At 37.3% G+C, this 15316-nt stretch overlaps 1 protein-coding gene and 1 pseudogene across 1 annotated transcript; one reads left to right on the top strand and one right to left on the bottom strand.

Annotated features, from left to right (window-relative positions):
- Positions 1-15316, top strand: part of LOC110304518 (uncharacterized) — an 89699-nt pseudogene that overhangs the window by 40176 nt on the left and 34207 nt on the right.
- Positions 7913-8851, bottom strand: LOC110305059 (olfactory receptor 1468-like). The gene has a single exon (XM_021176828.1). It carries the CDS (start codon positions 8849-8851, stop codon positions 7913-7915), a length of 939 nt encoding a protein of 312 aa, XP_021032487.1.

Here is a 15316-nt window from a genome sequence, read left to right as displayed (position 1 = left end):
TATTTGTGACTATTGAAAAGGGTGTTGTTTCCCTAATTTCTTTTTCTGCCTGTTTATTCTTTGTGTAGAGAAAGGCCATTGATTTGTTTGAGTTAATTTTATATCCAGCTACTTCACCGAAGCTGTTTATCAGGCTTAGGAGTTCTCTGGTGGAATTTTTAGGGTCACTTATATATACTATCATATCATCTGCAAAAAGTGATATTTTCACTTTATCTTTTCCAATTTGTATCCCTTTGATCTCCTTTTGTTGTCGAATTGCTCTGGCTAGGACTTCAAGTACAATGTTGAATAGGTATGGAGAAAGTGGACAGCCTTGTCTAGTCCCTGATTTTAGAGGAATTGCTTCAAGCTTCTCACCATTTACTTTGATGTTGGCTACTGGTTTGCTGATGGTGTTTGAGGTAGTTTTAGTTTATATTTCCTTAATGGCTAAAGATGTTGAACATGACTTAAAGTATATAATAGTTATAAACAGGGCTTGTTTGAAATTTCAATTCAATTCCAGAGACATTAATTTATTTATTTCATTCCTTAGTAACTGAAAATAACTATTCTTTGAGAATTTCAAACACACATGATTGCATTTATCATGTTTAGTTATGGGCCTTGAATTCCTGATCTTTCCAAGACTTTTATCATGAATGGGTGTTGGATCTTGTCAAATGCTTTTTCCACATCTAACGAGATGACCATGTGGTTTTTGTCTTTGAGTTTGTTTATATACTGGATTACGTTGATGGATTTCTGTATATTGAACCATCCCTGCATCCCTGGGATGAAACCTACTTGGTCAGGATGGATGATTGTTTTGATGTGTTCTTGGATTCGGTTAGCAAGAACTTTATTGAGGATTTTTGCATCAATATTCATAAGTGATATTGGTCTGAAGTTTTCTATCTTTGTTGGGTCTTTTTGTGGTTTAGGTATCAGAGTAATTGTGGCTTCATAGAATGAGTTGGGTAGAGTACCTTCTGTTTCTATTTTGTGGAATAGTTTGTGAAGAACTGGGATTAGATCTTCTTTGAAGGTCTGATAGAACTCTGCACTAAACCCATCTGGTCCTGGGCTTTTTTTAGTTGGGAGACTATTAATGACTGCTTCTATTTCTTTGGGGGATATAGGGCTGTTTAGATCATTAACCTGATCTTGATTCAACTTTGGTACCTGGTATCTGTCTAGGAACTTCTCCATTTCATCCAGGTTCTCCAGTTTTGTTGAGTATAGCCTTTGGTAGAAGGATCTGATGGTGTTTTGGATGTCTTCAGGATCTGTTGTTATGTCTCCTTTTTCATTTCTGATTTTGTTAATTAGGATGCTTTCGCTGCGCCCTCTACTGAGTCTGGCTAAGGGTTTATCTATCTTGTTGATTTTCTTAAAGAACCAGCTCCTTGATTGGTTGATTCTTTGAATAGTTCTTCTTGTTTCCACTTGTTTGATTTCGCCCCTGAGTTTGATTATTTCCTGCCGTCTACTCCTCCTGGTTGAATTTGCTTCCTTTTGTTCTAGTGCTTTTACATATGTTGTCAAGCTGCTAATGTGTGCTCTCTCTAGTTTCCTTTTGGAGGCACTCAGAGCTATGAGTTTTCCTCTTAGAAATGCTTTCATTGCGTCCCATAAGTTTGGGTATGTTGTGGCTTCATTTTCATTGAACTCTAAAAAGTCCTTAATTTCTTTCTTTATTCCTTCCTTGACCAAGGTATCATTGAGAAGAGTGTTGTTCAGTTTCCACGTGAAGGTTGGCTTTCTATTATTTATTTTGTTATTGAAGATCAGCCTTAGTCCATGGTGATCTGATAGGATGCATGGGACAATTTCAATATTTTTGTATCTGTTGAGGCCTGTTTTGTGACCAATTATGTGGTCAATTTTGGAGAAGGTACCATGAGGTGCTGAAAAGAAGGTATATCCTTTTGTTTTAGGATAGAATGTTCTGTAGATATCTGCCAGATCCATTTGATTCATAATTTCTGTTAGTTTCACTGTGTCCCTGTTTAGTTTCTGTTTCCATGATCTGTCCATTGGTGAAAGTGGTGTGTTGAAGTCTCCCACTATTATTGTATGAAGTGCAATGTGTGCTTTGAGATTTACTAAAGTTTCTTTAATGAATGTGGCTGCCTTTGTATTTGGAGCATAGATATTCAGGATTGATAGTTCCTCTTGGAGGATTTTACCTTTGATGAGTATGAAGTGTCCCTCCCTGTCTTTTTTAATGACTTTGGGTTGGAAGTCAATCTTATCAGATATTAGAATGGCTACTCCAGCTTGTTTCTTCATACCATTTGCTTGGAAAATTGTTTTCCAGCCTTTCATTCTGTGGTAGTGTCTATCTTTTTCTCTGAGATGAGTTTCCTGTAAGCAGCAAAATGTTGGGTCTTGTTTGTGTGGCCAGTTTGTTAGTCTATGTCTTTTTCGGGGAGTTGAGTCCATTGATATTAAGAGATATTAAGGAAAAGTAATTGTCGTTTCCTGTTATTTTTGTTGTTAAAGTTGGCATTCTGTTCTGGTGGCTGTCTTCTTTTAGGTTTGTTGGGGGATTACTTTCTTGTTGTTTCTAGGGCGTGGTTCCTGTCCTTGTATTGTTTTTTTTCTGTTATTATCCTTTGAAGGGCTGGATTCGTGGAGAGATAATGTGTGAATTTGGTTTTGTCGTGGAATACTTTGGTTTCTCCATCTATGTTAATTGAGAGTTTGGCTGGGTATAGTAGCCTGGGCTGGAGTTTGTGTTCTTTTAGTGTCTGTATAACATCTGTCCAGGATCTTCTGGCTTTCATAGTCTCTGGTGAGAAATCTGGTGTAATTCTGATAGGCTTGCCTTTATATGTTACTTGGCCTTTTTCTCTTACTGCTTTTAGTATTCTATCTTTATTTAGAGCATTTGTTGTTCTGATTATTATGTGTCGGGAGGTATTTCTTTTCTGGTCCAGTCTATTTGGAGTTCTGTTAGCTTCTTGTATGTTCATGGGCATCTCTTTCTTTAGATTTGGGGAGTTTTCTTCTATAATTTTGTTGAAGATGTTTGCTGGTCCTTTGAGTTGAAAATCTTCATTCTCATCCACTCCTATTATCCGTAGGTTTGGTCTTCTCATTGTGTCCTGTATTTCTTGGATGTTTTGAGTTAGGATCTTTTTGCATTTTACATTTTCCTTGATTGTTGTGCCGATGTTCTCTATGGAATTTTCTGCACCTGAGATTCTCTCTTCCATCTCTTGTATTCTGTTGCTGATGCTCATATCTATGGTTCCAGGTTTCTTTCCTAGGGTTTCTATCTCCAGTGTTGCCTCTTTTTGGGTTTTCTTTATTGTGTCTACTTCCCTTTTTAGGTCTATTATGGTTTTGTTCAATTCCATCATCTGTTTGGATGTGTTTTCCTCTTTTTTTGTAAGGACTTCTACCCGTTTGATTATGTTATCCTGTTTTTCTTTAAGGATTTGTAACTCTTTAGGAGTGTTCTCCTGCAATTCTTTAAGGGATTTTTGTGCTTCCTCTTTACTGTCTTCTACCTGTTTACCAGTGTCCCTTCGTATTTCTTTAAGTGTGTTATTAAAGTCCTTCTTGAAGTCCTCTACCATCATCATGAGATATGCTTTTAGATTCGTGTCTAGCTTTTCCGGTGTGTTGGGGTGCCCTGGACTGGGTGAAGTGGGAGTGCTGGGTTCTGATGATGGTGAGTGGTCTTGGTTTCTGTTAGTAAGATTATTACGTTTACCTTTCGCCATCTGGTAATCTCTGGGGTTAGTTGTTGTTGTTGTCACTGTTTAAAGATTGGAGCAGAAGCTGTGTTCCACTCACCAGCAGTCTCAAAATCCTGTGGCGGGGGTCGTGGGTAGCTGGCGGTACCCCGGTGCTGGTCCAGCCGGAAGAGGCCTGTGGTCCTACTCAGGCGGGTTTTCTGCTTCCCTAACTAATGCAGTCTCAGGTCCCGCGCGCAATTGGATTGGAGCAGAAGCTGTGTTCCACTCACCAGAAGTCTTAAGATCCTGTGGCGGGTGTTGTGGGTAGCTGGCGAGTGTCAGCCGACCCTGCGCCCTAGCTACCCCAGCGCTTTTCTGACTGGAGAGGCTTGTGGCCCTACTGAGGGCGGATTTCTGCCTCCCCAACCAAAGCAGTCTCAGGTCCCGCGTGATTGGATTGGAGCAGAAGCTGTCTTCCACTCACCAGCAGTCTCAAAATCCTGTGGCGGGGGTCGTGTGTAGCTGGAGGGTGTCAGCCGACCCTGCGCTCTAGCTACCCTGGTGCTGGTCCGGCCGGAAGAGCAAACCTGTAATTTATTAAGGGCACAGGACCTCAGGCCTCTTGAAGCCACTTGCTGACATCCTAAGTGAATTGGGAAGTTTGGTCAATATCTGAATTAATATTCCTCTAACCCAAAGGTCTTTTGTTCCCAGATTGTACTATATTCTTCAGTTTTAGGTGTGATAACTTATATTTAATACCTTTCTGACTTTCAAGTCTTCCTAACCTTCTTCAAATATGCACACTATGGTTTTCTAGATATTTCTGTGACTGAAAATATTTATTGACATCACTGCACATGATGTTCTTATGAGATCCTATCATTTCGGTGTAATGCCAGATCTGTCATCCAAATATGCTTTATGCAGTATTTCTGAAACTTCATTTTAGTTTAAAATCATCAGAAGAGATTTCAAATTTATGTACAGGAATTCTCTTAGTAATGGCACTTCAATTTTTCTGCAGAACCTCATGATAATATAAATAATTTAAATATAGCTCATTCCATTAATTACCTCAATTGATTTTATATGACTTAATTAAAACTACAAAATCTGAATAGAAAGTTAAAAATAAATATTTAAATAAAACACTTGGTGGCTTTTACTCACATTAAAGTTTAGAGATACCATATTATATGATTCCTAGGTTAACTCTAGATGGGATCTTGTAGTTTCATGGGTGTAGTGGATATGAAGCTGTTGTCTCCACACAGTATCACATATGAAATTTCTCATCTGTGATTCCTAGTCACACTCAATACCTGAGATGTACAAGGGAAACAAACTTATGACATATGGTGTGTGAGTCTTTCAGGAGATATTTTCCCCCCTTAATATCAGAAGATAACTTGCAAGTTTAAAAATTTTTAATAGCCATTCTTTTGTTTCATATTTATTTTGTGAGTGTTTTGCTAGCATCTCTGTATGCATTCCATGTTAATGTTTACTATTTATGTAAGTCAGAAAATGGCATCATATACCTTGGAGATGGAGTTTGGATTATTATGAGGCATAATGTAAGGGAATTGGGAATCAAATCCAGTTCCCTTTCAAGATCAACAAATATTCCCAACTACTGATCCTTCTCTCTAGCCAACAATAATACCCATATCCATTCTAATTAGGATAAGGTGGAATCTTGAGGTAGTTTTAGTTTATATTTCCTTAATGGCTAAAGATGTTGAACATGACTTAAAGTATATAATAGTTATTAACAGGGCTTGTTTGAAATTTCAACTCAATTCCAGAGACATTAATTTATTTATTTCATTCCTTAGTAACTGAAAATAACTATTCTTTGAGAATTTCAAACACACATGCAATGTTTTCTACTCATATTCATCCCACAATATCTTCAATTTCATGTCTTATTTTTTATACCCACTGAGTCTATTACTGATCACATGTACATGGGTGTAGGGATATACACTGAAGTATGGGTACCCTACCAGTGGTAAAAAAACAAAAGATAGATGACTCCTACCTAGCAGGCACCAACTGCCAATAGTTTCTGAGGGAGAAGTTGGGTCTCATCATCTTTCTGTGCTTAAATATTCACTGACTTAATCTTGTCCACACAACCATACTGTTTTGAGTTCATAATGGCCCTGCAACACCAAAAAGATACTCTTTTGCTTCAGTGATACCCATTTTCTGGCTCCTACAATTTTTCTGCATGCTCTTCTGTGATGGTTCTTTAGCCTTGTGAGAGGGAAGTAAGATACAGGTATTTTCAATTATGGCTAAACACTCTACAATCACTTATTCTTTACACAGAGACAATTTTAGAACTCTGCATAAATCTTTGTTCACTGAGAACAGGAAGTTTCTCCATTAATGGATGAGAGATGTACTAGTCTATAAATATAATGGTAAGTATTTATAATGCAGTTTGTCATGATGTCCATTTAGCAATATAACAGTAGTAGGTTTTGACCTAGGACTTAGGGTTTCACCAGCCATGGACTCTTGGCCAGGAATTAGACATGAGTCTCTTCCTGAGCAGTGGGCCTTAAATCCAATCAGAAATCTGTTGGTTACATCCATAACCTTTTGGCAAGTATTGCACCAATGCCATATCTCACTAGACATATCATTCTCATAGCTTTCAGGCTTCATGTGTAAATACAGAATTTTGAAGGCTAAATAAAAATTAAAAGCAATGTTAAAAACCTTAATTTTGTACTGCTTCCTTCTTCTTTCTATGGTTTTGGGAAAATAACTTTACATGGCTGCTGGCCAATAGTTTTAAGAAAAGATAAATGGGACAAATGACACTGTCTTGCCAGAGGATCACAAACGTTCGTTCAGCGTGATGACAATCTAGAAAAAGCAACACAAAAAATAGAAAGAGAAGGGAAGATTAATAGATGAACTGATGTAAAAGTGTAGGAAGAAGGAAGAAGGCATTACAAAAAGATTGTGTTTGGATGCTCTAAAGCATCAGATCTAGAAATTCAAGTAGGATATGTATTCATTTATAAATGTATATTATCTATTAAGTAAATGATATAGTCCACAGAACAATATGAGTTCCATAAAGAGGATGGATTGTTATAGTGTGTATCTATGGGAAGGGGAAATAGAATAGATTATGAGAGTGGACTGTGGACAGTTGAGAGAGAAGTGGGAGGAGTCTGGTGGCAAGGGAGGAATGAGAGGAGAGGGTATAGGGAAAGACAGCTGTACCTGGGGGGCATTTATGGGAATTTGTGGAAATCTAGTGCACTGGAATCTTCCTGGAATCTCTAAGGGTGACCATAGTGAGAACTCCTAGTGATGGAAGCTACAAAGTCTAAACTGGCCATCTTTATAGCCAGGCAATGTTCTCAGTAGCAGATTGGAAGAGTTGCAGAGACATACAGCCAGAGATTATGCAGAGAGATTGTATGTAAATTAGAGGTCTGCACTTGATCCCACCTCATAGGTAAGAGAAATCCATGGTAGAGGAGGAAGAAAGATTATAGAAATCAGAGAGTGTTGATGACACTATGGAATCATGGCCCACCATATCAACTAAGCAAACTCACATGGGCTTACAGAAACTGAAATGAAGGTAGGGTGTCTGCATGGGTCTGCACCAGAGCCTTTGAGTATAGGTTAGGGTTGTTAGCTTGCTATTTTTGTGGGATTCTGAACAATAGGTTGAACTTTGCCTCCTTTGCCTGATATTGAGATTCCTTTTCTCCTATTTGAATTTCTGTGTCCAGGTTGGTGTAAAGGCCTTTGCCTTTTATTGTTGTATTTTGTTTTGTCAAGTTTGTCTGGTGGCTCTTGGCGGCCTGTTTTTTTTCCCTAAAGAAGAAATGGAGAGGGAACTGGTCCGGGAGAAATGGAAATTAGGGGGTGGCTAGGGATAGTGGAGCAAGGGGAAAATATTGTTGGTTTGTATTGAATATGAGAAGAATCTTTTCTCAATTAAGAAATAGAATGTAAGAAATGAAAATCTGACACAACAGTACCTGTTATCTAATGCGTTTTTAGAATCACCTGTGCAAGACAGGAGATGGCATCACTGGCTCACTAAGGTCACTTTACCTAACTGAGCTACTTTGCAAAACACACTTTGGTAGATGCAAACATTATGTAATATATCTCATTGTAGGGATATATTGTGTGATATTAATATCAATATAATTGTGCGATAAATTTAAGTATAAATACCAGTATTGTAATTATAAAGATATTTCCTTCTTGCAAAGAACTCTAGTCAGGGCCTCTTTCATATCTTTGTTCCTCAGGCTGTAGATGAAGGGATTCAGCATGGGAGTCACCACTGTGTACATCATAGCCATGGCAGTGTCCTTCACAGTAGAGTTATTAGTTGATGGGCATAAGTAGAGACCAATAATTGTCCCATAGAACAGTGAGACTACAGACAGGTGGGAGCCACAGGTGGAAAAGATCTTGGCTATTCCCCGTGTAGATGAAAACTTTAGAATGGAGCAGACAATTTGTACATAGGACACAACAATGAGTAAGAATGGGATGACAATAATGAATGCTCCCGTGATAAATATCGTTAACTCATTAATATAAATGTCAGAGCAGGCCAACTTGAGAACGGCAGATATGTCACAGAAAAAGTGGGGGATCACATTGTCCTCACAGAATGACAATTTAACAATAAGTACAGTGTGCAATGTGGAATTCATCATGGTAAGTACCCAGGACATAAACACCATACAAACACAGAGAATGGGACTCATGATGCTGGTATAACGAAGAGGGTAACATATGGCCACATAGCGGTCATAGGCCATGAACATAAGAAGAAAGTTCTCTAGGTTTGCAAAAATATTTGAAAAGTACATTTGTGTCATACAACCTACATAGGAGATGGTTGTGTCCTGGCTTTGCATGTTCTGCAGCAACTTGGGCATTGTGACAGAGGAAAAGCAGAGATCAGAGAATGACAAGTTGCTGAGAAACAAGTACATGGGTGTGTGGAGATGGGAGTCCAGTATTATGAGGATGATGATGATGAGATTCCCCAGGACGGTGGTGAGGTACATGGCCAGGAACAGGGCATAGAACAGTTTCTGGTGCTCTGGGGGGATGGGCAGGCCCAGGAGAAGAAACTGGGAGATGACAGTTTGGTTGTTCTTTATCATTCTTATTCTCCAGTATCCTAATGAGAAAATACCAGTATCACTGTAAACTCTAAATAAAAATTAATGCATGTCCAGGTAATATATTTTATAGCAGTGGGTCTAACTCATAGTGGTTATAATGTCAAAACTCCAAATGTCTCTAATTGTTACACTCATTAATAATTTTTCTCAACTTTTCTTTAAGAGATTGATTTATATATATCCCCCTTTTGTAGACATTTGGATGTTGTTTCTACTGAGATACAAGTTGGACTAATGCTCTCTTCTGCTATGTGCTCATTCTGGGTCACTGTTGTTTGTGATTTGCAATTTGCTCTATGTTATTTTGTATACTGATGTTTCTGAAAAGTGTACCCAAATTTTATCATCATAATTTGTGTAAATTTCAAGAAAACCCCTCATACTCCAATGCATTTGATTACCATTTCCAACTCATTCATGTACCTCCCTGTAACATTCAGATTTCTGCTCCACTTAACTGATCATCTTCCTTCTACACCATGTATGACAGGCAGCAGAATCTGAAAACGTCAAGGGAAGTGAATGTCTCCATTTTATTGTCTCCCAAATTATTCCTCCCTCATTCTCTTCCTTTTGAGTCTCTCATAGTATAGTTAAAAAATCAGGCTTTAGTCAGAAATCTCTGAATGTCGATCTATTCCTATTTTTCTTACATGCTATACACTATCCAGAATATATCCTCCACTCTCCTCCTATTTCATCCATTTCTTTCGGTGAGATTATAACAACATATGAGGGTCCTATCTTGTCATTACTGGAATACAGAAGCACACTCAACCATGCCCATGTTCTCATTTCTCCAGACTCTTCTCCTTCAACATGGATCATTTATACTGTGGCATTCTAACAGAGTAGTTTCTTCCTACCTTTTTTGAATTAATTTTACCACTGTTGCTTTGAGAAAAAGGACAATGCTCCTACTAAGGATATAAATGCTGTTTTATTATCTCACGTGTGCCAGTGGTACATCCCACATGGTCTCACAGTGACATTTGCATTTCTCTTTTCATCAATGCTGGAGTTGGGACTCTTCATCATTTTAGAGTTGCTCCTCCTCTGACCTATTATTTCCCCTCCTCACTTTCCCTTCACCTGGTTCATCCTCACTCATATGTCAGCGATATTGAGTATCATGTACTCAACTGCATTTACTGTCCTCACATACTAACTGAGATGTTCAGCCATGCTCCCTAGCATCCTATACATATAATTCCATGCTCTTAATATTTGATCACTACTTTACTCTATATTCCCATCGATTGTAAACTTTATGAAGGAAATGTCATATATGCCTTCATTTTGTTTGGTTGTTTACATTCTCAGTTATCAACTAGAACAAAAACTGTCATGATGCATAAATATGGCCATTGAATATTTGTTACGTGCTGCTCAAACTGATGCAGATTTATTTAACTTCAAAAGTAAAAAAAAAAAATCACATGTACATAGACAGACTTGAACAGTTATCACTAAATTTTAAACTCTATGTTGATTATTAGAGTTCTAATGTTGTACTACTGCAGTGTTGGGGTCAACCATTTCTATCATTCCTCAGTAATACTGACAACTATAAATCATATGCATATGATTTAATCCACAAAATATCATTGAGATTGGTGGAGAACACATTCAGATGAAAAATTTTATGAATTATAAGGAAAGAGGCAACAAATTGCTTTGGAATTTTCACTTGGGTTATTCCTCAGATAACTATGTTGTATCTGATTGTGAATTTATACATCAAGTGGACTTATCCTTGATACCCATTTGGAAAAATCCTAGCTGCTATGCAAATATTCTCTAAATGTCATTAAAATCTCTAGACTTTAAGTAAAGTAACTAACGCTTCATCACAGCTTATGCATTCAGTTGAAGGAATTGGGGACAAAGGTCAATATAATGTAGAAAAATGTTGCTTCTTCTTCCATAGACACAAGTCTGTAATCTCCACTCTTCTCAGGGATTTCTTCAGTTGTTCCTATTAGTCTTTAACACTGGGCAGTCTGTATTGTATGTCACATGCATGAGCACACACATGCAACACACAGAAATACACATACATACATACACATACACACACAGGTGTGCCAACTTGTGATTATGGACAACAGTTTCTAATAAACCTATCATATGTCTCAAAGCTGACAAACAAAAGAAACATCAAGAGATCTAAGCAACTTTATCTGAAATGCTACATCCTAGCCTGAGTGCTGTCAGAATAATTAATTCAGCTGACTTCATAGGTTTCCCACTTAGACACTATAGATTAACATGACAGAGGGGAAACATTGTAAGAGAAAATCATGTGCTATTTAAAAAGAGGTTCTTCACATGTGTCTCAGACTGGTCTCAAACATGCATTACTACTACCTCTGATTCCTGAGGACTGGCATGACAGGCATATTCCACCATGACCAGTTATTGCTTCTTCTATAATTGAACAGTGCCTTTGTGTTATGTAGGCATGTGTTGAAAGATCAGAAGCTAGAGTAATCACAATCAAATTTTACCACTGATAAACCAGTGCACTTCAGGTCTTCTTTTGTGTTAAATCCATAGTTCTTAAATTTAACAGCACGTGAAAATCACAGGGATAAGATGCTAAAATTTGGTCAACCTACATTATTTCCTTAGACTTTGTAGATGCACTGGGTTTGGTTGAGATTTCATTGTTCCTTAACATGAACACCTAGATGATATTAGTTGTTCTTAATGGACTGCACTTAGGAGCAGTTTCAATAATACCAGTAAAGCAAAGATTTGTGAACATGGGCAGCTAACATTAATCATAGTCTTTGAGAACACATAGCACAGTATTTGCTAAGATCCCCACAGGTTAAGGTAAAGTAAATAACCAATGAGCATTTCCTCACCGAACTTCACCTCATAGGGCTGGTGTTGTGTTTAAACAATAGTACAATGACAGAAAATTATATAATGAGGAATTTGAATGAGCCCATCGACATGAAAGGGGTTACATGAATCAAATACTAGAACAGTGTTGTGAAGTCATGGGAGGCAGAGAAAAGAAGAAAATTATCATACCTGAAAATCTGTCATACACAACACAGTTATTTCTATTGATAGCAAGACACCAGCTTATTTCCCTGATTGTACCCAGCTCAGCTGAAACTGAGTCAAAGTTTCTGGTTCACAAATATGCTGACCTTTATTTTATTTGCAGACACAGGAACAGCAGCCTTGGTACTCATCACCTATCTGCATCATCTCTACACACACCCCACTCCTGCTGCCATCCCTGGGCCTTAGGTGCCCAGCATCCCAAAGGAATCCAGATCTTGAACAACTCATTAAATACATAGTAACTACCCAAGTCCTTTCTACGACCAGTTTACCCCTGGGATCTCTAGTGGAGACCAATTATATTCACTGTTCATTATTTCCTATACTTAAGAGAAGGTAAAATTTAAAATAACAACAAGCAAAACTAATTAAAATTAGCACCAAGAGGAAAGAAAAAATAAGGGAAAGATGCATATGCATTCTATGTTCAGGTAACGAACATGGATTCCACTTGACTGGACATCACTTTATTATCAGGGAAAGAGAAGAAAGGTGACTGGAAACCACCGTGAATTTTCAGGAGGTATTCTGATTATTAAGGACTTTGAGTGTCTCAACCAACTAAACTTTGCACAAGAAATCATCAGTAGTTTTTATATTTTTGGTTGTTAGTTTAGTCTTTATCTTCTGAACCATCTCTCCATCCCAATACTAGTTTTAAGTAGAATAAGACTGTATAAAAACACACACAGTGGGAAGCTTCCAAGGACAGCATCTCAATTCTACATGACTGACTATCTACAAGAGGACTTAGGACAGATATACAACATTCTTCAAAAATTTAAACTTCATCATCCAGTGTTCTATGTGTGTTAATATGTGAAAAACACATGAATACGGAAAGAAGGAGATAGCATTTTAATATTTCCTCAAGCTAATAAAAAAGCAGTCCATGTTCCCATGCCTGTTCACTCATTTTGCCTTTTCTCCTTCCCATGAAAACATTAATTGTATCTACTATCCACCATCATCAAACCCCTCTCCATATATGTAAGATTACTTTATTATTCCATGTTATATGATTTCACCATTGATCACAAGGCCATAAGTCACATTTAAAATTCCTTCCTTTAGGATAGCTTCCTGGACATAGAACTCATCTGTACAATAAAGTTCTGAATATAAAAAACACAAACTTTAAACCCCAGGAAATCTTGATCCTAAATGATTTAACCTTTATTGGGCTCTTAGCAAAGATCAACTTTTGTTTTAGACTGTATATATATTAAGAGGGAAATAAGGATATGTTCAAAACCTTAGACACAGCACCACCTAACTAGTTTGTTTAGAACAACCACATTTTGCTTGCTAATCAGTTGGTTTCAATTTCTCCAAAAAGAATGATACTCTATTTTAGTTGACATGAGAAACAAAAGTGGTTGAATGGTGGGCTTTAGTTCCAATTCAATCATTCCTAAAAATTGTCAAGTACACTTACATATAAATAGTCATAGTATTTTCAGTGTCATTCAAGCACTCTACAGTGCATTTTTAAAGAGATTTATTTATTTACTTTATTTTATGAGTACAATGTTGCTGTCTTCAGACACACCAGAAGAGAGTATCAGATCCCATTACCAATGGTTATAAGCCATTGTATTACTGGGAATTGAACTCAGGACCTCTGGAAGAGCAGTTACTGCTGTTAACTGCTGAGGCATTTCTCCAGCCGTCTACAGTGCAATTTATTTATTCTTTTCTTTTGTTCTTAGATATTTTCTTTATTTTCATTTCAAATTTTATCCTGTTATACCCTTTCCTAGTTTCCCCTCCAAAAAATCCCCTATTCCCTCCCCCCTACAGTGCATTTTAGAACTCACTATTGTACAACAAATTCCCAAAAAAGTATAGGCGATTCCACTAAACATTATACACTTACAGATTTTCCTATTCTTGATATTTCATGTGAATATAAGCTTTCATGACTGTCTTCCTTCTATTAATGTGTTTTCAAGATTTGTCTGTTTAATTCTATGTGCCAATAATTGTTATTGTTGAGTAAGAATAATATGCCATGTTGTTTACATAGTATTTTGCTGATGTTTTGTTCTAGTTAGGGACAACAAAAATTAGCACTTCTGTGAATACTAATATGCAATTATTTGTTTAAATCAATTATTATAATATAGCCATATGGTAATTGTACATTAAATGTTTTTTTTTCTCATTTGAAATTTTAGCTACCATGTTCATAGAACATTACTCCTGTAAAAGCTACCAATGACCCTGATCACTGATTCATAGCTAATGTTGTGATAGAGTAAAGACCTTCATGCAGAACACATCATGCCTGCCTCATCCTTTAGCAAGGTCAAAACTACGTGGACATGGTCCAAGTGTCCATATGAAGCTTGATACCTTCTGTAATGCAAAGGACATAGTCAATAATACAAATTGGCACTCTACAGATTGGGAAAAATCTTAACTAACTCCACATCTGATAGAGGGTTAATATATAAAATATATAAACAACTCAAGAAGATAACCTCAAAAAAAAAATAAACCAAAACAACTCAATAAAATAATGGGGTATATAGCTAAACAGAGAATTTGCAACAGAGGAATCTCAAATAGCTGAGAAGCACTTAAGAAATATTCAAAGTCTTTAGTCATCAGGGAAATGAAAATAAAATAGTCCTGAGATTCCACCTTACACCATTCAGTATGGCTAAGATAAAAAAACTCAGGTGACAGCACATGTTCGAAAGGATGTGGAGAAAGAGGAGCACTCCTCCATTGCTGGTGGGATTACAAACTGGTACAACCACTCTGAAAACCAATCTGGAGGTTCCTCAGGAAATTGGAAATAGTTCTAGCTGAAGACCCAGCTATACCACTCCTGTGCATATACCCAAAAGACACTTTTCCATACCACAAAGGCACATACTCCATTATATTTGTAGCAACCTTATTTGAAATATCCAGAAGCTGGAAACAACCCTGGTGTCCCTCAACTGAAGAATGGATACAGACAATGTGGTTCATTTACCCAGTGTAATATTATTCTGCCATTAAAAACAAGGACATCATGAATTTTACAGGGAAATGAATGGAACTAGAAAATATCATCCTGAGTGAGGTAACCCAGACCCAAAAGGACATGCATGGTTTTACTCACTGATATTGGACATTAGCCAATAAAATTCAGAATACTTATAGTAAAACTCACAGACTGTAGAAAGCTTAATAAGAAGGAAGGCCCAAGTGTGGATACTTAAATCCTGCTTAGAAGAGGGGACAAAATAGTCTTTGGAGCAAAGGGAGGGGTATCTGGGTTGGAAAGGGGAGAAGGAGAAGGAAGGGAAGGGCAAGGTCAGGTATGGGAGGAAATAGGATAGAAGCCTAGAGGGCCAGAAGAAT

Source organism: Mus caroli, unplaced genomic scaffold (genome assembly GCF_978045245.1).
Source record: "Mus caroli unplaced genomic scaffold, Mus_caroli_1 scaffold_13, whole genome shotgun sequence".
NCBI lineage: Eukaryota > Metazoa > Chordata > Mammalia > Rodentia > Muridae > Mus > Mus caroli.
Note: the sequence above shows the minus strand (reverse complement) of the source record. Positions and strands in the feature narration are given on the sequence as shown.